Raw genomic sequence first — 24,237 nt, 5'->3', positions numbered from 1 at the left:
TCCCCCCTGGAAGCGACCTCGTTGAATCCGAGCTCGCTGATTTAAGTGCTCGTTGAATCTGGGTTACTTTTATTGATTTCAAAGAAGAAAAAAAAAACCCACCGGGGAATCAATCTCATCTCGTTGAATCCGAGCTCCACTGTAGATCCTAGATTCTAAAACAAAATAAAGGCAAAAAAGAAAGGAAAAAAAAGTGTGTAGCGCCCTCTTCAGCCCCAACCCGACACCCCTCTCGAGTCTGACTGACACTGGCAGAATCCTCCACAATAAACTCACGTTCTATTACTATCTTTCTTATCATCTCTCTATCTCTACAGAACGCATCTCATCCACAGCATGGTACATGAGAAGTAACTCCACGCAGGACACACGAACAGACCAGTGGGCTACTATGACTACTACTACCTTTACTACCACTACTACTAAAGCCACCAACCCAGAAGGAACAGTAAATGACCGGATTCAACTAATTCAAGGAATACACAATATCCCACAGCCCAAAAGAACACAAACTTCTGCATCCTGAGACCATTCACGGTTCCCTGATCTTAGATCAAGACTTGTCACGCGTGACAGATTGTATTCATGAAGACTGACAATGTGACATTTGTCAGGTCGGCAGGCAACAACATTGAATCGACATTTTACAATGAATGGTTCTTGAACTCTTCACTTCACAAGCACACTTAAGAGACATTGATCCTCACTGCTCTACACTGAAGAAGTGATATTTTTCATATTCCATCACCTCTCCAACTCTCAAACAACCAAATCAGCTGCCAATATCAAAAACATTCTTGAACACAAAATGGTCCTTACAATCCACCAGCCACATCAGGTATTATGCCTTTCAAAAAACCATGGATAAATCCAGTGAACAATAAACATTGTCTTGTAGACAAAAACTTCCGCACACGTGCACATGCACAAACTTCAACGGGGATAACCCACCCACCCCAACACCTGATCAGAACAAACACATTGCTTTGGAATTTGAATTACAGTATTCATCAACTACACAAAGTCTTAACAAATGCAAGAAGGCGGACGTGCAGAGACTGTGACAAGGCTCCAGTGTCTCTCTACCCCCCCCCCCCCCCCCCCCCAGTAAACTAGTTAGTTTTAGTAGAGGTTTTACGGCGTTCGCAACTGCATAAGGTCATATGAGCACCAGAAGATTTGAGGTGTTACAAGAGAGTAACAAACATAAAAAAGAAGAAGGGGAGATAAGGACGATAGATGTTTCATAGGAAAGAAGAAGCATACCATACTAGAGCACCCGCCAACCACCCACGTAGTAAACTACTGTAAACAGTTTGCGGACAGAACGGAAAGACACAAAGCATAACAATTGCGCCCACAGATCAATGGGAGGCCGACATACATCCTGGACAACATGCTCCTACAGAAAGCCCCCCCCCCCCTTCTCTTGTGTGAACTGAAGCACATCAACAGAAAGACAGTAACTGAAATGTTCGAGGAAAGGTTAGACAGATATAAAGAGTAACAAGGAAATAAGGGAAATGAAAGAAGTAGGACCTACTAGAGACAAGAAGTAGGACGTACTAGTGACCCTCCTCCAAAACCACCCAACTCAACTAAAGGACATCATCATATTACGACACTACACTGTAAAAAAAAAAATCCTCTCCATTGTACCACTACAGAAACCCCCTCTCCAGAGACAGTGTTGACATTCTTTTTTAAAAACTCGACTAGGTATCAGCGAAGGCAACATATATATTATATCTATAGTATGTATATTGACAGGAAAAAGGCCAGAGAAAATGTGACCTTTCTCCTTTCACTAGAAGCAGCTGGACCCTGTCTACTGTCTATGATGATAAAAAAAAGAACCACAAGAGGAGAGACAAAGCACTCCGTGATAAAACTCATCCTTTTCCCAATGCTTGATTATAAACAGAACACCAGCAGTCTCACAAACCATGGGATCAGCTGTCTACAGTAAATACAACTCTCAGTTAAGTCTCTGACCTCTATTCAGTAACAGGAACCCATAAATGCATGCACACAAGCACACACACACAAATACTCACAGGGACAATTTTCGGCAAACTCCTTTATCCTGCAGACAAGTACTTTGAAGTACACACACAACCAAACATCCTCCTCCTCCTATACTTCCTAGACCTTACAGAGTGATCTCCGAGACCTTCCTCCTGCTTTCTTATTGTTTGAGTTTCAGCAGGAGTTTTACAGCACTTGTGACACAATTAAGTCATCATAAGTGCCGAAGATTAGGTGTTATCAAAGAGTAACACATAAAGAAAAGAAGGCGGGATAGGGACGACAGATGTTTGATGGGAAAAAAAGGAGCAAACCACACCAGAGCACCTGCTAACCATCCAACAACACACAAATAAACTCCACAAATATTACTGCAAAGAATCAAAGAGATGGAATCACCAAGTTCTCAAGTTTAGTCAAACATACCCTGTGTCAGAAAAAGACAATAAGTAGACAAAAACATTTCACTCATAATGGTCAACATTTCACCCAAAAACCTACAACCAATGTGAGAAACAAGAGGCTGCATTGATATGTTCCAACAAGAACTGGCCTAAAGAGGGAGAGACTGTCACAACAAGCGTGGAATACAAACATACAAGCTTCTCCCTCAGGTATCACAGCAACATGCTCAGTCATCAGTCGTCTCTCGTTAACCATTCTTGGCTTTCTTCGACAACTTTTTAAGTACACTGGAACAGCATCAGCTTTCCCAGAATGTTTTCATTAAGAGGGGGGAAGTGTAGTGTTAAAAAAATGTCACTAGACTTTTATGCCCCTATCAACACTATTTACATCATTTAAGAGGACAGCTGCTTCAACCCTGCCTGTCAGGGCCAACCCTGGATAAAAAGGATACGACATCCCTGCAGATTGACCAAGATGCTTGATCAGACACATCTGCACATTAGAATCAGCTCGTGAAGTTTTCCACGCAACGGCTCAAGCAGCTGCATCCAAAAGTGTAAGATCAAGAGAGCATTATACACTCACGAGACTGCTTGTCTCCACCATTGGACAAGTCATTCTTCATGTGAGAGAATCAAAAGCCTGCTGTAATCCCCTGGTCATATTCTGGCCGTAAACACCACAATCAAGTGGACAGGCTGCCGGTCATGGAGTTAACACACAGCGTATAGTGCAAAGGAACAAAACATTTACACAAAACACACTCTCTTGATTTGCACAAAGGAATCACAACTGCCAGAACCCAAGAGAAAAAAACAAAGATTATTATCAGGTTTTCACATTCTCAAACATAAACACAGAGAATCGGATAAGTTGTTACAGGGAAGACGTATGTCAAAGAGTACCTTAACTCCCAAAACAACAACAAAAAAAGTTATTTCACAAAGAAATTGCTACGTACCTTTGACAATGTGTTTAACCAATATCAACACCAGCCCAAATAGAGCATAGAGACAGTTACCACCCCTGTAACCCTCACACCCATATGCCCTTCCCTCCTCTTACACTATTAACTTTATCTCTCAATTTAAAAAAAAGAAGTTTATATTATATTCAAACTTTCCAAAACTTGTGACAGCCGTTAAAATGGGACTTCAATGTCACAGTTGCCCCGACTAGTTCTTGGAGAGTTTCGGTTTAGTTTTAATAATAGTTTTACTGCACTTGCAACATAAAACAGGTCAGATAAAACTGAAGTCTAAGTGGAAATAAATTCCACCAAAATAATAATGCCCAACAATAAGGAAGGCTGACCTCTACACAACAACCTGGAAATACTTTCCTTTTCACTTCAATGATAATAACAAGTTTGTCCATCAGTGTCCGACGATGACCAATGCAACCATAGAGGAGAATATTTCTTAAGTGAAACTGAACAACATAAAAAATTAGATGACTTGTGGCTTCTGCTAGAGCCAATGAGACCAAACCTGGCAGAAAATCCCCCGACATAAACCAAACACAATATTACCACAAAATCATTCAATACAAAGTGAAGAAAAAAAACTCAAAGATACACACCTTCCAACCAACCCCCTCTCCCGCACACACCCGTATCAAAAGGAGAAGCAACACAGCTGGAAAATCATCATCACACTGTGGCTACTTGTGGCAGTGTTCCTATAAGAAACAGTATTGTGTGATCACATACACACTCACACTCTGCACTACACAAAACACACGGAAGAGCCTGCATTATTTTTGACATTACAAGACCCAGAACCAGCCGGATCATCAAGACAAAAAAACTAATGAGCTCCCACTTCTCATACTAAGAAACCGACAAACTGGCAACTAAGGAGAGAACACACATGTGACTGTGTGTCAAAACACTAGGAACACACTGTGTGTGTCAAAACGCGTGGAACACACGGGGTGTGTTCTTTTAGTAAGAGTTTTACAGCGCTCGCAACTGCATAAGGTCATATGAGCACATCAGTGTGTGTGTGTGTGTTGAAACACATGGAATACATAGTGTGTGTGTGTGTCAAAACATGGGAAACCCACAATGTGTCAAAATATGGAGAACACACAGTGTGTTGGTATGCAGGGAACAAACACTGTGTCAAAAACATGGGAAACACACACTGTGTATATTGCTATATCTCTTCTAACAGTTTCCAAGCTGTGCCATCTCTACTGATCGGCAATGGTGAGGACGTCAGGGGGGTGGTGGTGGATCTGAATTGTGTCCCTTCAAGTTGACCAATCCGAGTCACCTCTATGTACAGGGTAAATCTTGGGGGGGGGGGCTGATATCAGTCGAACAAGCTGTGGTAAACATGAGCAGCTCCCAACAAATTTCCTATCCTAACAGGAAGATCCTGGGTGACAGTGGAGAGGTTCTGGTCTTTCTTCACGGTGGTGTGGGTGTGGACCTAAGCCACTTGTATCTAGAAGATTCCCAAACACGTGTCATCTTCAAGTTCCAGGAGATCCTTTCTCCAGGGTGCAAGTGTGGACCTGAGCTGTGTGTCTCTAGAAGACTCCCAACACGTGTCATCACCAAGTTTCGGGACATCCTTTTGTCAGGGTGCAGTGGTGGTCCGGAGCTGAGTCTTGAGCAGGGAGGTGCTGGGCTGGTTGTGCAGGTACTGGGAGGAGGAAAGAAGCGGCATGGAGGAGAACCGCGCGCTAGACGAAGACATAGCCGAGGAGGCCGAGTGATGGACGGACAGGGAGGAGGAAGAGAAGTCACGGCCACTGCCAGCCAGCCGGTGATCGGGGGCCTGGTCCACAATGCTGAACACAAACTGTAGACAGCCCACCTTGACCGCGCTGCCGTGGTGTAGTAAGGCCGTGCCCTCCCAGCCCGCCCCACTCCCACCAATCAGGCTGGACCCGCTCCCCCTACAGCTGCAGGCGCAGATCCCCTGTGGGAGGGATAAGAACATGGTCGTAACGTGAAGGGTGGGAAGAAGCATATCACCACAATAAGTCCATTTAGTACAAACAAATTAATCTTAGTTTTAGTAAGACTTTTACATCGCTTGAAACACAACGAAGTCATATATGTGTTCAAGATTAGAGGTGTTTCTAGAGATTAACACAGAAGTAAAAAAAAAAAAAGGAAGATAGGTAAATCCATGTAAAAGAAGGAACAAACCACACCAGAGTACCCACCAACCGCCCATGCAAGAACAAAGCAAGACAGAAAAAGATCCAATGGAAGATTTTAAAAGTAGAACATACCAGTGGTGCCCTCCAACCACCCGACAGAGAGACACAGCTACGACAAACAGATGAACTCCTTTTTAACAGTACGCGACCTCAGTGCTTTCTAGTCTTCATTTTTAAAACAGTAAAAACAGTTCATAAGAAAGAGTGAGCTTTAGAAGAAGTCACATTTTCAAGAGGCGCCCACTTACTTCCTGAGCCTTGGCCGACATTTTCAGCTTGTCTGTGTCCCTGATCTCCGACTGCGTCCAGGCGGCGCGTGACTTGGCCCCGCCTTTAGAGCGCCCCTTGCCCCCGATGATGCCCCGTACAGCGGCCACCACAGGCAGGGGTTGAGGGGTGGTGGCCGGTTTGTCCGAGAAGTCACAGGAGTAGAGAACGTTGTCCACCGTGGTGCCATGCTCGCTGTAGTTGAGCAGCTCAAAGTGACGACTCATCTACACCACACACAACAACGTTAGAATAGACTCAAATCAGTTTGTTTAAGTAAGAGTTCAACAGCACTTGCAACACAAGGTCACACAAGTGCTGAATATAGAAGGTGTTACAGATGAACAACAAACGCACAAAAAGGAGGGGGAGATAAGCTCTATAGATGTCTGATAGGAAAGGAGGAGAAAACCACACTAGAGCACCCGCCAACCATCCACAATCAGTTTCTGCTAGGTTAACAAACAAAAAAATAGGTAAAAAAGTCACATCGACATAAACAGACATTTAGCCCATGGAAAAAGCAAGAAAGACAGGCAGAAAGAAAGGAACAAAGAAAAGAATTCAAAGGGAAGAAGAAAAATAGTCACAAATAAAACAAGTAAATGGCCACCCACCTTCACCCCATGTTAATATGTTATTGTGCAACTGATATTAATGTTGGACCCATGTTTAGTTGACCATATTGAACCAGGTCAGTCCAGTACATCTCAAATATAACTCAGACCAAAGGTACTGAGAACTGAATTTTTTTATTTTTTATTTTTATAGTAGAGGGTTTTACGGCGCTCGCAACTGCATAAGGTCATATGAGCGCCAAGGGGTGGGTGTCAACAGAGAAGTCTTTACAGGGAATCAAGACTTATTCTGCTCACCTCTCTAGCTTCAACAGCAAAAGGTCTGCTTCGACTATCAAGGCACCCCAAAAATAGCAGGTCACAAGAGAGTGACAAACATACAAAAGAAGTAGAGGAAAATGACAATAGTAAGGATTAGGAAAGAAAAGGCAGCAGTTCCCTGTTGTAGATCAGACACATTTATGAGCGTGACATGAATCAGCCCATTTACAATTCTACTGTGCTTGAACGAGAAATGTCCCCCCTTTGGGAATGGCCTAAAGACACTGCAGTCAGTGGCACTACCCCGAGGGGCGACTGAATTTCTCAGCAAGTGACAACACAAAAATGTAGCATCACAAAGACTGACTGAGTTTGCATTATCACGACCGGTTCATCCTCAGGAAAACTATGCATCTTTTGGGTGGAAACATTATGGAACAATACATCTGAACAAAACATGAAATTGAAAGCACATCCAAACAATAGTACAGAACAATTTTTAAAATGGACACCCACCTCATCATAGAAAATGGTTGCATGATGGCCAGAAATAAAATTGCAGTGGCCAAATTCACTAAGACACACATCCATATCTGCACCTAGAAGAAAAAAAAAGACCATTAAACACAATGAAAGCAGAATATATGGCTTGTTGCATCATTTAGCCATGATGTCAATATAGCAATACAACAACAGGGGGCCATGACGAAGACTTTGCATTAAAAAATCCTACAAAGTAAATATACTTTATCGGGAGGGGTTTTCTCTTTCATAAAAACACAAAGATAAGTAGAGTTTCGGGTGAAAAGTGTAAACTAAAGCAACCGCAATAGGCCAGGTGATTGAACACTTTTCTTTTGCTATTTGTAAGTCAACACAGATTCCTGTAGTTTGTATTACAGTATATGCATTGCCTGCACTATGAGAGAACAAAGTTATGCCCCTGAGATCTGAAAAACCACTAACAGAAGTAATAATAGTAATGATAATAATAAGAATAATATTTATAGAGCGCATACCCCTGCTCAACAGTAAGCTCTATGCACTTTACAATCTGTATCTTTACCAGCAGACCCCATTCAAAAACATTCTCAGCTTCCTTGGAAAATTACAATGCAAGAAGCTGATTCAGCAATAAAACATTAGCAAACTGACAAGATTTTTCACTGTCTGGGGCCAGGTACCCATTCCCATCTGGGTGCAGTGAGGAAAATTCCTATAAAGCGCCTTGCCGCAAGGAGTCCGAGAGCCTAACCACAATGTCATCGACACCACACACTGCCTAAACAAAAGAATCACTTCCCACACCTATTGTCACACAACAAGTTCTAAAACAGTACCAACCTGTGCCCAGACTGAGAGACCTGTACGGCATCGGAATGGCTTGACCTTTGCCAGACAGGGGACATAACACAGCTCTTGCTCGAACTTCAGCATTACCTGAAGAAAAAAACCCCCATTGCATAAGGACTTCTGCCTCTAACCCAACATAGACAAATTTTCTCCAGTTTAGCCTTGTTTTTGGTTTAGACAGATTGCTCCAACAGAGAGGGAAAAAAAAAATATTTTCTTTAATGTTTGTCATCGTTTTTAGACTAACCCTGTTCAGTTTAGGCGGACTCCACCGTACATCATTTTTTTGATCTCACATCTCAGCTACAAAGTTAATTTCTCACCTAAAATAGTCAAATCAATAACAATACAAAACTGAAAAAGAAAAACAGGTATGGTAATTAATTCTTTTTATAACGTATATTTTAATAAGTATGTTGTTTTAGTGAGAGCTTTACAGCACTTGAAACACAATCAGGTCGAATACGTGTCAAAGATTAGAGGCGTTACAAGAGAGCAACAAACACACACAAAAGGAGGAAGTGAGTACCAATATGTACCATAAGTGAGAACATTTCCCAACATAAGATACAATAAGCAGAAAGCTAAGACAGCCAAACCTACTAGCTGGTGTAGGAACCTATCCCGTGGGAGGCGGGCAACTTACTCTGCTGCGACAGGTATGCATTGAGAAGTCCTTTCTTCCCTGAGGAGCTGGAGGAGGAGGTGACAGACGTGCTGCTGCTTGACATGCTGGAGGTGGCAGCCGGGAGCTGGCTGCAGCTGGACTTGGACGAGGGTAAAAGCTGCTGCAGACGCTGCCAGGCCAACAGCTGGGTCAGCTTCTCATCAAACTTGGTGAGCTCAAAATCTGCAGATAAATTAACACCAAGAAAGCGTCAAGACTGTTCGTTTGAGTCAACAGAAGCACATGGACACAACAACTGTCACTGAGTGCAAGAAAAGAGTAAGACAAAAAGAAAAGAAGATGGACCTACAAGTGCCCCATTGAAACATCAGCAATGCCTAATTTGAGGAGTTTGGAACCCAGAGAAGACCGAACCAGTGGATACTCAACATATCACACTACAGTGTGGACAATGGTTGCTACTCCACAGACTCACATCTCAGTCCACATCAGACTTCATTTTTCTCAAACCACAAACCTCATAATTATTTCTTTAGTTAACAATAATTGCCCTTGATTTCCCTTGCCTTGATACACACAACACGTGCCGATCTTTTCCCTAACCCCTGATACACACAAGAATACTTGCTGACCTTTTCTTAAACCCCCGATTCACTAGTGCTGGGCGGTACTGGCGAAACCCAGTGTCGCTACTTTCTAGGCACCGCCAGTGTGAGTGACACCAGGAGGTGATGTCACAGACTGTGTCTCGCGTCGATCAGCGCGGCCCGCATCATCCCCCCTGCCCCCTAAAAAAATCACACGCCCACACAAGTAACAATTGGAGAGGTGAACTGTGACGCAAAATACCTTTGAAGTTTGCTGTCGTGCGGAATTAAACTTTGCATGCAGAATTTTTTAAATAATTATCGCCGCAAAAAATTAATTTTATTTTCGGAATCAGCGTATCAAAATAAGCCAAGTGGCTAGCGTGAAACCTGATTTGAAGCCATATTTAATTTTAAGCAAACTGTTTTGAGTGTCAATTTTGAATGTAAGCTATGTATCAAGGTAACCCGTTGCGTTATACATCTTACGTCACAGCTGCTAGGCCTAGGCCTACTTTACTTTTACTTTTCCGATCCAGCGGCCATTTGGGTTCTAGCCCTTCGGTCTGAGCCTAGGCCTACACACTGCACATTTCCCATGGCCCGGTAAAAAGCCGTTGGTGTTGGCTCCTTCCCAGAGCTGGTACTGGAGGCCTGGTGCCGGTACTGACACCTCCTTCGGTAGAACCGGGAGTTCCGTTACCGGGTACCGGTACCTGCCCATCCCTATGATACACACAAGAACACTTGATATTTTCCTGACTAATCACACACAACATCACTGACTAATCTGTCCCTAACTCTAGACATACACTAAAACACCGGTCTTTTCCCAAGCTCTGAACACAAAAAACAACACCATCCCCTCTCCCCCCTCCCACACACACACAAATATTTCTTGATCTTTTCTCTAGCTCTGGACACACAAAACAAGTTCACTCCATGACCACCTACCTGCCCCTTCAGAAATCCATTGCTGCAGAGCTTGGTTAAGATTCTGAACAGCAGGAAGAATACTGCTGACTGATGAATTACCCGACTTTCCAAAAGAAACCGACACGTTATTGTTGTTGTTGCTGTTTGATCGACCTGAAAATGAGAATCAAAACAATTGCTCACTTAGTCACTGTCTTATATGGCGTGACAAAATTTTGTCTCTACTGATTAACAATCCTAAAGCCTGATTACTTCTTTGTATTTTTAAAAAAACAAGCGATTTCATGAGACCCAGGAATACCAAATATCAGTTCATCTTGTTTGTTTCAGTAAAGGGAAGCACATTGACACAATAACAGCCACCAGTGGGTGGAAAAAAGCAAGGTTAACAGACAGTGACAAAAGAGACAGAGAAAAGAAGAAATGGCTCCTTCTTACTGCTGTCTTTCAGCCACACTCCGGATCTTCTGGTAGGAAAGATCTATACCTAGCCTTCTCGGACAAGGGTGAAAAATCTCGGAGGTCCTGTGAGCAAGTTGCGGAAGTTAAAGATCCCTTGGTAGTCCAAAATTGATAGGATTAGGCTTCGGCTGCCACCCGGGCAAAAATTCCAAACTTCCTACCAACTGAAAATGTTTAGTGTGTCCCGCGCGCTCATATGACCCTATGCAGTTGCGAGCACCATAAAACACTAACAACAACAAAATATATTAAACAAACATATAAGGGAAACGATTCAATACATGCTTTTCACAACAAAGTGGCAAGAAAGGAGCCAGCCACTCCACTGACCTAGAGCAGTGGCCGACACTGTGATGACTTTTGGTCCCACCACGGTGGTGCTGGAGGTAGAAGCTGCCTTAGAAGGTTGAACCAGGAGTCGCTGGGGCTGGGGACTGTTGTTGTTGCTGCTGCTGCTGCCTAAGTTGACACTGTTAGTGTGGCCCACTGTCTTGCTGCCGGGCAATATTACCTGATCAAATTATCACCAAAGAAAACAAGGTGAGTCACTAGTGAACAAGCACTGAGTAAAGCAAATACATGAGCGTGGCTACACACTGAGAAAAGCCATGTTCATACTCAAGGCAATACACTGTCTGTGTACAGGAGAACAGGAAACTAAAATCACGTCAAGCTCTCATTTCAACAGAAAGACATACAGGAGCACATACAAAAACCAGTTGCACCTTGGAAGTGAGAATCTGAGAACAGTAGGTTTGATACAGGAAATAATATATATGCAAAAGGAAACAACATTTAGCAAGGGTAGATCATGACAAAACAGCTCCCACACTGACACAACATTGTAAAACCTGCTAACCTACCAGATAACTTTCTTTCTCAAACCACAACAAGGTATAATCTTAGCCTCAAGAACACACAAGATCCAACCTATGCCTTCTAATCAGATACAGATATACCCAGACTCAACCATCTTCACCCTCTATGCCCAAAAAAAAAAGATTCTCACCTTCGCCGTCTGAGAGATTCCCGGCAAGACTTTGGTGACAACAGTATTGTTCTTGTTGAAAGTGTTGATGACAATACTCTTACTGCTGCTGCCATCACTGTTGCCGTTGACTGCCATGACATCCGCATGGTCTCCCTGAGCCCAGTCCGACTTGCCAGAAGGGGAGGGAACCGAGTCCGCACTATTGCTGCGTGGCCGAGGCGGGGCCTCCGAGTGTTTCCTCTCCTCCAAACTGTCTAACATCTCCACATCACACATGTCCAAGTCTCCATTCAAGGCAGGAACATCCACTGAATTATTGCTTACTCCATTGTTATTGTTATACGTTTTCCCAACAGTGCTGTTGTGCAACAATGAAAACGAATTTCCAGTCCTGTTTGGTGCACAACTGTTTCTGTCTGCTGCTAGTCCACCAAAGTTTGACTTTAGCTCTCCGTTAACAAGTGCCGTTGAACATTGTTGCTGAAACTTATTATCACAGTCGAGGGATTCGTGCGCAGTATTGGTTGACGATGATGATGAAGATGAAGATGATGAGGAGGAAGAGGATAATTTAGAAGACTCCATGAAAATATCGGAGGGAACGGATGAGGACGTGGTAGTCACACACAATTCAGCGTCTTTTTGTACAACAGGCGCCACAGAGGCCGTAGGTTTGTGAGACGCTAAAGTAGAATCGGAACACTTGAGACCATCAAACGTTTTCTGCAACTGCCTCTGGGCCATGAATTTAGCCACACTGGACTGCATGGACACCACACTTGAAAGCCACTGAAAACAGACACATAAATTCTGTTGAAAGGGTGTGCAAGTACGCATCTACCAGTAAATTGTAAAGCTGAAAAGACATTCAATACCAAAACCATTTTGCCCAGTTACAGAAGAGGCCTTTGAAAAACGATTCTCCGTCAAGGAGAACTAGATCTACAAAAAGGGAAGAGCCAGAGCAGATTCAAATGCAATCCAATACTGTATACAAACCGTGGCATTGCACTGTGGCAACTAGAAATGGAACACTTGTACAAATATCTGAAAAAGTATGACATTGAATGTGACCGTTGAATTATTTTATGCCTGCATTGTTACAGCACATTCACCACCATAACCAAATTTCCCCACAGGAATAGTCCATATCCACACACCTGGTCACTTCTCAGGATGGGTATCTAGCCCTCACACACCCTAAATGCAATGAGGGGGGGGGGGAGAGAGAGAGAGAGAAAGAGAGAGAGAGAGAGAGAGGGGGGGGGAGTGTGTGTGTGGGGGGGGGGGATAAAAAGATTGGGTTCAAACTAAGTACATAAGATTTCAAAACAACTGGAAAATGTTCCCTTTACCTCTTCTTGTTCATCTAAGGTGGCTGCATAGGTTCCCCTGGCCCCCGGCAACTCGTGTGCAGCAGTAGCAGGAGGCGGTCCCCTGAAGGGGTCTGGTAAAAGAGGGGCTGGGTTCTCGTAGAAGTGTTTGATGGCTGGAGGCACCTGGAGAAAGACAAAAGGACATTTTTCAGAAATAACGCAGGAACTTGGGGGTGGTGGTTTCACAGCAGAGAAGCATGTACAACAAGGGGCTTACTGCTAACAAGACAGTTTTCCTGATTTGGGGGGGATGGGGGTTCCCCGGGTATTTGCCTGCTAATCTTAGAGGCAATCTTTCTTTACCAAAACTAATGAAATTCAACAGTTACTGTAAAATTTATCAGTATCTTTAAATATGTAATGTGGCTGAAAAAAAAAAAACTAAGAAAAAACTTACGCTTATGGTTGGCCGTGCCGGCAGTTTCCTCTTGAGTCTGAACATGGGATCTTTGCGGTGAACCTTATTGAGGAAGTCCACCTTGACAGTGTGACTGTCCACTAACCCCGAGTACCGGTCCCACAGCCGTAATCTCTCTGTCAGGCTCTGGCTCCTCAGTAAATGGGAATCCTGTAGTAGACATATTATAGAGAATGGGATCAACATTGGGGAAACTTGTTTTCCACTGACTTCACAGACATATGGACCTAGATCCACTAGTAAGACTGTGTCTAACAGCAAATGTTGAAAAACATGTTTTTTGTTGACAAATAGTGTACTTCAGCTCAAACAAAAATATTCTGAAGGAGTTCAAAGCACAAACATTTCTAGCTTTCTTGTTAGTGAATACAGCTTTTTTTAGTAAAGGTTTTATGGCACTCCCAACTGCATACGGTCATATGAGCACCAGACGATTAGAGGTGTTACAAGAGAGTAACAAACATAAAAAAGAAGAAGGGGAAATAAGGACGATAGATGTTTGATAGGAAAGAAGGAGCAAACCACACCAGAACACCCTCCAACCACAGCAAAGAATACAACAAATGTAGATGGTAGGTTAGTTCCGCATAGCATTCAACGTTTGCCTTTCTAAACAACCTTCCCCATGACTGTAAGGCTAGGAAACCATTTATCCCCCCAAAAAATCCTCTTTAATTAATGCAGTTACATCAAGTGATAGACTATAGTTTGGGATTATATTTACTAAGATTTACTACAGTGTTTTGATTATTTATAACATGTTATAACATCACCACCAACGGCTCAGAAATTGATTCCAAGAGGTAAAAAAACTAATTCAAGTTTTAGGGGAAGAAGCACAATTTAACTCGCGAGACCACAAAAAAACCCCAGTTAACTCTGAAATTGTTTCAGTACAAAGACAACTTCACCCCCCCCCCCCCTAACAAAATCCATAATAAAGTGGCAGGTAGCAGCAAACATTTTCAACAACAAAACCCACCAGGAAATGTTCCACATGATTCGGGCACATCCATCGTCCAGTGGGCAGTGAGGTGAGGGGAGGGTTCAGGCAGTCCAAGTGAAACAAGAGAGGACAGAAGTCACACTGGATCAGTGGTGCTATCCGGCAGCTCCTAAGAAAGAAAAAAAGAGAAACAAAGTCAGTGGGCAAACATCACCTTCATTGCTTATTTGAGTAAAGAGAAGCACATAACACAACAATGATCATTTAGTGCAGTATAACACAACAATGATCATTTAGTGCAGGTTAAAAAGTAAGACAGACAGAGCCATGAACAACAAAATGAAAGAAAAATAAAGGACCTACTTGTAACACCTTCTGACCACCCGCTTCACCATTACAAGATGTCACATCGTCATTCATCCACATGCCAAGACAATAGACTTTTTGTTCCAAGTATCTACATATTCTGAGAACTCAGAACAAACAACAACATAGCACATGTACTTGTTTCTTATGGTCACCCTCTTCCCAACAGGAAACATTTTTTTTTTTTAAAAAGACAAAACAATCGTGACCGAGTGAAAAATCCAACTCCATATCCAAAGACCCATATTTGGTGACAAAAATTTGTTTTCAAATCAGTGCTTTTTAAAAAAAAGTGCCGGAAAGGGAAATTTAACTAATGTAGCAATACCAATCGGGCTTCCGCTTGCAGCGAAATTTTGGTCCCCGTTTTCAGATGAATTTTTGGACCAGGTCAGAGCGCAAGTGACTAACTTTCTCGAGCTCGTTCTGCGCTATCTCTGGATCAATGTGAATGAAACTTGGCAACCAATCACAAAATAGGGCAAACTAATGATATGAAGCGTCGAAAATCGTACATATAAATTAACCTAAACTTTTGGTGTCGAAAACACTTTTATATCGGGTACACCGAAAACTATAAGGAACTTGATATTCAACGTCGAGAAGGTATAAGACCTATCTTTCCTCTGTAGTGTGCTCAAATTTTAATCTTCTGTGTCAAGTAGTTGTTTAGAATTTATCATAAATGTACCACTACCCCCCTGTCCACAGCGGCTTCACACGGAGACCGGCCATTTTCCCCTCACTCCCTCAGCAAATGTATGTGACCTACAAACCCCCGCATGACTATTCCGAGCCCGTTCATTGGTCACTTGAAATAGGTAAAGGCGCGCACGCGCATCCCGTTGTTTTTCTGTTCCCCTGTAACATTGTAATGGGGGTATTCCGAGGCGAGAAGCCTCGAAGTGTTGCGTGTCTCGGGGGGGGGGGAGGGGGGGGGGAGTTTTAATTGAACAGCATGCTTGATTGACTTAACTTACATTATAAGGTTGGCATGGTCTAAAGTCATCAAAGAAAGCTTTGCTATTATTTAGTCACGCTGCAAACATTCTTAAAGTTGCCATGTTGCGATACGATGCTATAAATAAAATCCCCTTATCCCGAAACCCCTTTCTCGCAAAATCGAAATATATACACCAAAATTTTAATTATAACAAAATAACTACAAAATGGTTTGTAAATCTGACTGCAAAAATGATTTCTCCACCCAAAAACACAATGGGAAGCGAAGATTCTAACTCCAATTAATTACTGAGATACCGTCGATTTTCTTACACAATCTGCTACTGCGTGGTACACTTTTAGGAGTATTTTCTTATATATATATATGTGGTTCATCCATATTTTGCCAAACTTTACAACCTCATCATTACTTTTTTTTATTTATGAACCGATTCTTAAAATTCAAAAGCATAATTCTTAGAATTGAAAACGTTCAAATTACCAAATAAAAAAGGGCCAAAGCAAAAAATTTAATTTTCATTGGCATTGCTAACTAATGTGTCTAGAAAAAGGCTGATTAGCACATTCCAATTGAGAAAATACATACTTGTCATCAAAGTTCAGCCAAAAGGTTTGGGTAGATTGCTGCACTGTATAAGGAGCTTCCAGCAATTGATGTCATTTTCCGAGATGTTTGAGATTTTTTTATTATTTCAGGGCATCCTAAGTATGTCATTTCTGGCTATTCAAGCCTAAATTTAACAAGAACATTTACAAGTTAGAAAAAAACGAGATTACCTTGCACATAATTTTCTGCTTACGTGTTAATCCATATATAAATCCAAGGCTATGCTTTCTCCCTTGTACCCATACTGCACATCATAACAGTAGTATAACAGCTAGATCTATAAAACTTGACAGTTAATGTTCAACTTTTTTCTGCTTGTGTGTTGGTTTGCACCATGACGATAATGTGTAGAATCGTTATAATAGTATAACAGCTAGATCTAAATAACTTGACAGCTTATATTCAACTTAAATCCGCAATATTTGCAAAAAAACAAGTCTTTAAAAAAAAAAAAAAATCAAGCTCTCTTTAGAATTTTCTTTTTTTTTGGCAGGCCACAGATCTATCAAACCACATCTGGTTTACTGTGCTGGTGCACTGCTTCTTGTGCTTTAGAAAGTGAAAGACACTGTCTACACCTTCAAATAAAAGAGCACTTCCGGCATGGGTTGGCTATTGTTGACTATTAGTAATTACGGAAATTTTTCAAAATTAAACATCTTTTTAGCACGACTTTTTACGGAAATTTTTCCATTTTCCGAAATCCGCAAATTACGGAAGACTGGAAGCACTGTGTATAGGTAGCAGAGATACGGGGAGAAAAATGACTATATGGTAGGAAAACTTTCCAGGGCCCCAAAAGCCATGGATTTCTACAAATAAACTGTTGTTTAATGTAACTATCAAGAAGTTGAACCAACTTGCTTATGAGCATAGCCACTTTGTAATAAACATTTGCTGTGACAAAGAGACCAACTTTACAGGTATTTAAACACCCCCTCCCATGTTCCCACTACCAAATTTTTTAAAAATTACACTGTGACAATTTAAACCCTTTCCAGAACAAATCGAAAAACTTGTTCAATTTTTTTTTTTAAATAACAATAAAAGGCAAACTAGATGCTGAAAATGAATTAATTGAAAGACTATTGAGGAGATGTGACATCAAAAGCAGACTCAAGAATCATCCCTAATCTTTTACTTCTTGGACAAGTTGCCAAAACTGCAATACCTACTTGTTACAAGTAAAGCAAACTTTCGCTGGCAGGGGAACCAGGCCGTTATCCAGCTCATGGCTTTGCTTCTTGGGCAGGTTTCTCGCCGCTTTTCCATACAATCTCTTGCTGCTCCCTGTAAACAGTACCAGAATGAACAGCTGCCAACTTTTCAATACCAAAAAACAAGACTAGATAAGCAGCAGGTCAAGATGGTGCACACTGAACTGGACAAGTAAACCCCTCCCCCTCTTCCAACCCCCCGCACAACACACTTTTCTGTATTCAATTAATGCAAGCAATTCATGGCAGACCTGCAAGGATGTTTGACAAAGATCTCTAAAAAAAACTTAAGCTTCCTTCTCATTAGTACTCGCAAATCCAGTGTATAAAGTTCATATTTTTCAGCATCACCAAATAAATATTTGTGTGTGTGCCTGGAGAAAGACTTCAGTTGTCGGAAATTATGGATGTTGAAATAAAGGCCTCTTTTGTAGCAAATTCTATGCTGAACACGATATTTAAATTGTGCAAATATCTAGAGAGTAGTTTTGTCAGCAGGCGTGTTATAGATGTGCAACGAATGCTGTCGCTAAAAGATTGTATTCACGCACACTCGGTTCGACAGTGTAGGGGAGATAATGCTGAAAATTATGGTACAAATTGTGATGGGGTTTGAATGGTAATTTGTGTCGAGAAGTGATCAAAGTAACCTTAGAATGTTAACCCTATTTCTAGTACATTTTTAACATTTGGTGAAGCAAATGTTACAAAACTAATAAATAAGGAAATATTTAAGACTTAAAATATTATAAAATCCTCTCAATGTTATATTAAGAAATAGTTAAACCTGTGTTTTCTAATAGAACTATATTTTTGACCAGGTACGATTTTTTGGCCTTTTCACCCCATTGTTCAAAAATAACTGCCAACAACTGGGACCTTACTTCAGGTGCGCTCGCATTTACTGACAAAAAAAAAAAAAAGACTTCCGTCCTCAATTCTTCAAAATCGCATTAAGTATGTTTCTTTTACATACTGGTTGGCAGCTATGAACATGACCCGACTCTTTTCTTCTAAAAAGACTACCCTGTGCCCTGGAACAAAAACAACCATGGCTCACAGTCAAACACTGATGTACACCATAGCTGACCGTAACCATAACACCACTATTGATACAACAAATAAACTTAGTGAAGAAAAAGAGATAATTTGTGCATAAAATAATCAACACTTGAACCATACCTGCATATTAAAAAAAAAAAGAATGTACCGAAAAACCGCAACACCATAATAAAAAAGCTACAAGCAGCATGCTATAATATCACACAATCTACCCTTTCACCATCTCCCGCAGAGGGGAGAAGGAGATAAAAATTTAAGTAACATACACCCCATCTCTCAACAAAAAAAAAGGGCCCACCTGGCAGAGGTTTATTACAAGAGATCTCTTTGCCCACATCAAACTGGACGGGGTTCATGAATCGGGCTGCTTTGACCAAGGTGCGGAGGGGATGTTCCGACTCCCCCTCAGGCTCCACCTGGACTGCCGTTCTCTTCCCACGACTCGACCGCACTGAAGATTTGCTGGAAGTGCTCTCTGTGTCATCATCTTTTGTCTGAAACAGCAACAATGACCTTTTTTTGTTTCTTTGAGTAAGGAAAAGCACATTGACACAATAACAGCTATTTTCTTGTTTTAGTAAGAGTTTTACGACACTTGCAACACAATAAATAAGGTCATGTAAGTGCCGAAGATTACAGGTGTTACAAGAGAATAACATACACAAAATAGAAGGTGAAGAGATAAGGACGATAGATGTTTGATAGGACAGAAGGAGCAGACCACACCAGAGCAACCGCCAACCATCCACAGCTATTTTCTGCGTGAAAACATAAAGACAAAGGGAAAGAAACAACACAGTGAAAGAAAAGATGTAGGAGCCATCAGTGGCGCTCTCTAACCTTCCGCCACAAACAAGTCGAATGCAAAATAACAACAGACCACAAAAGTCCAGAAATTATTAGATTATGAAAATATTAGCAGAAAAAAGAACTTCACAGTAACCAAGTACACATTACTGCGAACAGCTGATAATATCCAGGAGAAAACTTAAGTATACTAAACCAATTGTACCACAAGAATAAGGACACAATGTCAAGTATATCTGAATGCAACAAGTGTTTGTCATATCGAGAGCTGCCAGGTAAACTATGGCAAGTCATGTTTTTCAAATTTTACAGGAGAAACAAAAAACCCCCCCCCAAAAAACGGATTTTCTTGAAGCGTTTTGGGTGGATAAACTTCATTTTTATAAGAAAGCCTCTCTCCTCTAACATATGAAATGCATAACTTTCCAAAGTTTACTTGGCAGCCCACGATATATGAAAGATACAACTTACACACAGAAAAATCCCAGTTTAAAATTTAAATTAAAAAGCTTTTGTCTGATGAACCATTCTTCCAGCAACGAACCGATTTTCGCAATAAAAAATTTCATAATACAAGGAATATAACCACACAAACAAATAGGGAGAAAATGTCTGTAGAGGCAATAATGTATAAAAAGTGTTCATGCTTACCTCTTGTGGTCCAATGCGACATTTGTGACACAACCATTCACCTGTCGGCAGTTCCTCCTCTGTCAGGGGCGGATCACTGCAATAATTTGCACAAAATTACAGTTAGTAAATGGGGGTGGGGGGATGTACACACTGATGACAACTGAGAAAAGAACATATAAATAAACATTCATAAAGAACACTACACCAGCAAAGGCTACCCTTTTTTTCTTTTTTTAAAGAACAAATACATACAAGTATTTATTCACTATTTGGTGAAAGAAGTATGATTTCAAAAAGTAAAGTCTGCTTCCCACATATAACTGAAAGTTGTTCAAAAGTTGTAAAATATTAGCTTCTATTTCACCAGTGATTTACTCTCACATATATTATATATAGTTATGAAAGCTCACAAAAGCAGCTTTCTTCTAATGGAGCTTTTTTGAGAAATTCACTCAAACAAAAACAGTCAGAAAGAGGTATGATCAGAACTGAGAACAGAGCTTGTCTATTACAAGGATGATTTAAATCAAATGCTTTACAACACAAAAATCTTCAATCTAAACATATGAGAACTACATGACTACTAGCTTTAGGACAAAGTCCCTAATGTTTTTATCTAAATTATTGTAAACAAAGAAAGCATCTTCTACAGTGGGTGTACACCTTTTCCTTGACACTTGCGTTTGAATTCGACAATTGGCATGGTTGTCAAAATGGAAAAACTTGTATGCTCGCCTAAAGTCTTACCATCTCCAATCATAACAAAAGCCACCAGACAAACTTACTGGCAGAGAAGGTGAAAGGCAGCCGGACATTTGTCACAGCAGATCAGATCCCCTCCTTCCTTACAACTATCACAGCAGTCATGGTTGACTGAACGGCCGGGCCGTCTGTACACATCACGCTCTCTTCTACGACGAGATCTCCTCAAGGCATCTGCACTGACTGGCGGAGCAACAAGCATCTGGATTTGCTGTGAATATAATTTTCCAGAAATATTTAACATTGCGACGAAAAAGGTTGACGATCATCCGACATCTTTGTCCCTCAAATTTTCATGCTCAAGTGTAAAAGGTCCCCTTCTGCGTGTAACAGCAACTAATCAAGGAAAGCAGAGTAACTACTGTGGAGACAAATTTATACCCATTCGTGGCAGTAGTGACCATTCTTATTTTTTTAGTTATTTGGAGGTCAATTACAATGCTTTCAACACTTTCACACAACCAATACTGAGCTCTTTTTATCTTAATAAAACCTAATCAGGTACCAGGAAAAGCAATCCAAATGAAACAAGATCTAATCTTATAGATTCTAAATAAATATAAAATGGCAGTGAGATCAGCAACAGTTCATCAGCAAGTCAAGTGATGGAAGGATTTCCCCAATGAGCGACCACCAACAAAAACAATATAGAGGAGACCTAACCCTGGCCCAACCCCTTATCCTAACCCTGTAATTCTACTTTTGTTTCATGGTCGCTCGTTACTGAATGGAAGTGGCTATTCTCATCCCGCGTGAGACTGCCAGCGTTAGCTATTCTCACCCGGTGTGAAACAACACCAGTTTTTCCTCATTTCTGAATACTCTCTATCCGTGTGGATGATCAAATTGACAAAAACAAAGAAAAAAAATGATGTTATAGCTATAAAGTAACGAAGTGACTATTCGGACTCGAGACCAAATAAAAAAAAGGTTATTCGGACTCTGATTCTTGTCCAGCATGACATCACTGCCGACTTCCTGTGACTCGTGACTCCGGCTTCCTGTCCTGCCTCACTCGTGACTCGCCTCAGGCTGGGTAGAGACCGGGATCACTTCGGGCAAAATGGCGTTAAATTGTGCAGGAGCCGAGTTTTTATCTTATGATGAATTTGAGGCCGGCCTGAAAAGTTATAGCGTTTCTAATAAATGTTTTTTTATCAAGAGGTCATCAGAAGTAATTAAAGATGGCTTGTTAGCATGTCGGGGTCGGATGGGCGCCTGCACACGTGTGGCTGTGTGTGCGTGTCGGGGAGGGGGGGGGGCACTATCGGTCCGGGCGTTGAACGTCGCATACGCGTCAGTCTCCCCTCCCCCCCGGCAACTGATCATTACAATAATAAGCTATTCTTGACGTAAATCTACGTAATGAATTGTGCGCTGGTCTATGGAATCAAAAGTTGCCGTATGCTCGGCTCTACACAGCAACACAACTTTTTCTTGGTAAAACAATCAAGATGACACAGGCTTGTGTATTTGAACGAATCGATCTTTTTTTTTACACAGCTCATAATATGCAGGTGCCAGGTGATCTGCTAATCTTCAATTTTACCTTTTTCTACCACAAAGAAAGTGGGAAACATGGGGGCTGGGGGGGAGCGTATCAATGAGGCGGTGGGCATCAGATCGGCAGATAAAGTGTGGGGGAAACTAAAAAATTGCGGAAAATTGGAAGCACTGAACGTTAGATCTATAGAACGAAGACACTTCCTTTTTTCCAGACTGTGTCCGAATATGAAAAAATGTTATTCGGACTCGAGTCCGAATAATGACGACCAAAAAGTAAAGGCCACCTCTATTCTCACCCGGAGTGAGAATAGTGCAGGCGAGTCTTGTGGTTATTCTCACCCGGTGCGTGTTCACCAAAAACCACAGAATTCTACACTATGATAACAGAAAAATTGTAGAATTCTGTGCCGTGAACAAACGTTCCATTACAACTGTAGCCTACTAAAAGCGTACAATTTTGTCTGTGGGCAGTGGAGAGAGAGAGAGAAAGAGAGAGAGGAGTAGCGCGAGAATTTCCGGGCAAAACAAAATGGCGACCCGCGTAGTTCGGCTCGATTCGAAAAGTTAAATAGCCGTAGCATCTTTGTAGACAACCAAATTAATTTACTTTTGTGTTTTAACATCATTTTTTAACTTTGTTTTGGTCAATTTGATCGTCCACACCGATAGACAGTATTCAGAAAGAGACAGAGAGAGAGAGAAGAGGGGAGGAGTTGATCTTGCGAGAACTTCCGGGTGGGTGAGAATAGCCATTTTCAAAAGTAAACAAATCTGGTCATCTACAAAGATGCTATTTTTCACTTTTCGAATCAAGCCAAACTACGCGGGTCGCCATTTTGTTTTTCCAGGAAGTTCTCGCGCTATTCCTCTCTCTCTTCCCCCCCCCCTCTTTCTCTCTCACTGCCCACAGACAAAATTGCACGCTTTCAACACAAAAGCGCTGGAACGTTTGTTCATGGCCTGTGAACGCTACACTGACACTGGTTAGCCTTATAGTATACCGGTGAGGGCACACCCGGGAGAGAATAGCCAAAAGGCTCGCCTGCGCTATTCTTACCCGGGGTGAGAATAGAGGCGGCATTACTGAATTCCTTCCCAAGCCCAATTATGCCAGCCACATCCCTCCAAGCCCAAGTGATATAAAGTATTGAAAGTGAACCTTGCCTTTTTAATTTTACCAACTGGTTTCCCCCCAAACCGTGAAAGGCACTTGATAATCACTAATGTTAATGTAACAACCAAAATGGTAAAGCGAAGACAAGACATACAATAGTCATACAGCAAAAGACCCAAATGAATTAGATCATGTAAGGCTGGGGAAAGATTGACGAAAGTAGAGACCTCGGGAAGCACAGCAGTCAGCAGCAGTGCCAGTGCAGCTGCTTTTACCACAAAATAACGGCAACCGCTAGCACCATACCTCCATGATACCCCCACTGGTATCCAAGTCCCATAATTCTGCATTCGACATGGTGCTTCAAGGCGACAAATTACAGCCAAGTCATCAATTATGAATAACTGGAATCCTTCTTCCGATGCTCAGGCATGTGCGTCGATGGAATAATCCGTCATCTCCATGGAGGAAATGACAATGTTTTTCTCCCCGACCAACCTGCTCCGTACAAGATCCACTTTCCACAGCCCTGCAAAAATTGCAAGAAATAAATATAAGATGCAAACCTATTAAAAAATGATTTCCATAAAGTGATCTTTCATTTCATAATATTCAATGCATATTTCATTGATGCAATCATATTTATAAAGCAAAAATAAAATGTATTTACTTCCAGTTACCGTGAAAACTTGGCGCAAAATGTCGGACGTTCGACTGCGCATGCGTGCATACGGGTTATCTTTTGGTGCGCAGACGCATTGTGATTGTTGATGTTACCTTC

General features: G+C 41.6%; 1 protein-coding gene across 2 annotated transcripts; it reads right to left on the bottom strand.

Moving 5' to 3' along the window:
• Positions 1–3,790: 3,790 nt before the first annotated feature.
• LOC101859585 (PHD finger protein 12) lies at positions 3,791–24,202 on the bottom strand. 2 transcript variants are annotated; one of them, XM_005104246.3, is made up of 17 exons: positions 24,137–24,202; positions 23,763–23,985; positions 20,860–21,047; positions 20,093–20,168; positions 18,933–19,128; positions 17,531–17,645; positions 14,456–14,588; positions 13,453–13,623; positions 13,035–13,178; positions 11,698–12,468; positions 11,019–11,199; positions 10,245–10,379; positions 8,722–8,925; positions 8,067–8,162; positions 7,239–7,321; positions 5,865–6,110; positions 3,791–5,369 (listed from the first exon to the last, which is right to left on the bottom strand). In XM_005104246.3, the coding sequence occupies exons 2-17, from the start codon at positions 23,811–23,813 to the stop codon at positions 5,025–5,027; spliced, it is 3,135 nt and encodes a 1,044-aa protein (XP_005104303.1). In that variant the 5' UTR covers positions 23,814–23,985; positions 24,137–24,202; the 3' UTR covers positions 3,791–5,024. The 2 variants fall into 2 exon arrangements, with proteins under 2 accessions (XP_005104303.1, XP_005104302.1); XM_005104245.3 differs by having other exon boundaries at positions 24,127–24,181.
• Between the last annotated feature and the right edge of the window lie 35 nt (positions 24,203–24,237).

This window comes from Aplysia californica, unplaced genomic scaffold, assembly GCF_000002075.1.
Source record: "Aplysia californica isolate F4 #8 unplaced genomic scaffold, AplCal3.0 scaffold00411, whole genome shotgun sequence".
Taxonomy (NCBI): Eukaryota; Metazoa; Mollusca; class Gastropoda; order Aplysiida; family Aplysiidae; genus Aplysia; species Aplysia californica.
Note: the sequence above shows the minus strand (reverse complement) of the source record. Positions and strands in the feature narration are given on the sequence as shown.

Excerpts from the sequence above, each read along its gene's own strand:
- LOC101859585 (XM_005104246.3), bottom strand. The coding sequence starts at position 23,813 with ATGTCGAATGCAGAATTATGGGACTTGGATACCAGTGGGGGTATCATG. Across the intron at positions 14,589-17,530 it reads GTTTGCTTTACTTGTAACAA|GAGCTGCCGGATAGCACCAC; the intron begins GTAGGTATTGCA and ends TTTCTTTCTTAG. Across the intron at positions 10,380-11,018 it reads AGTGTCGGCCACTGCTCTAG|GTCGATCAAACAGCAACAAC; the intron begins GTCAGTGGAGTG and ends TCTCATTTTCAG.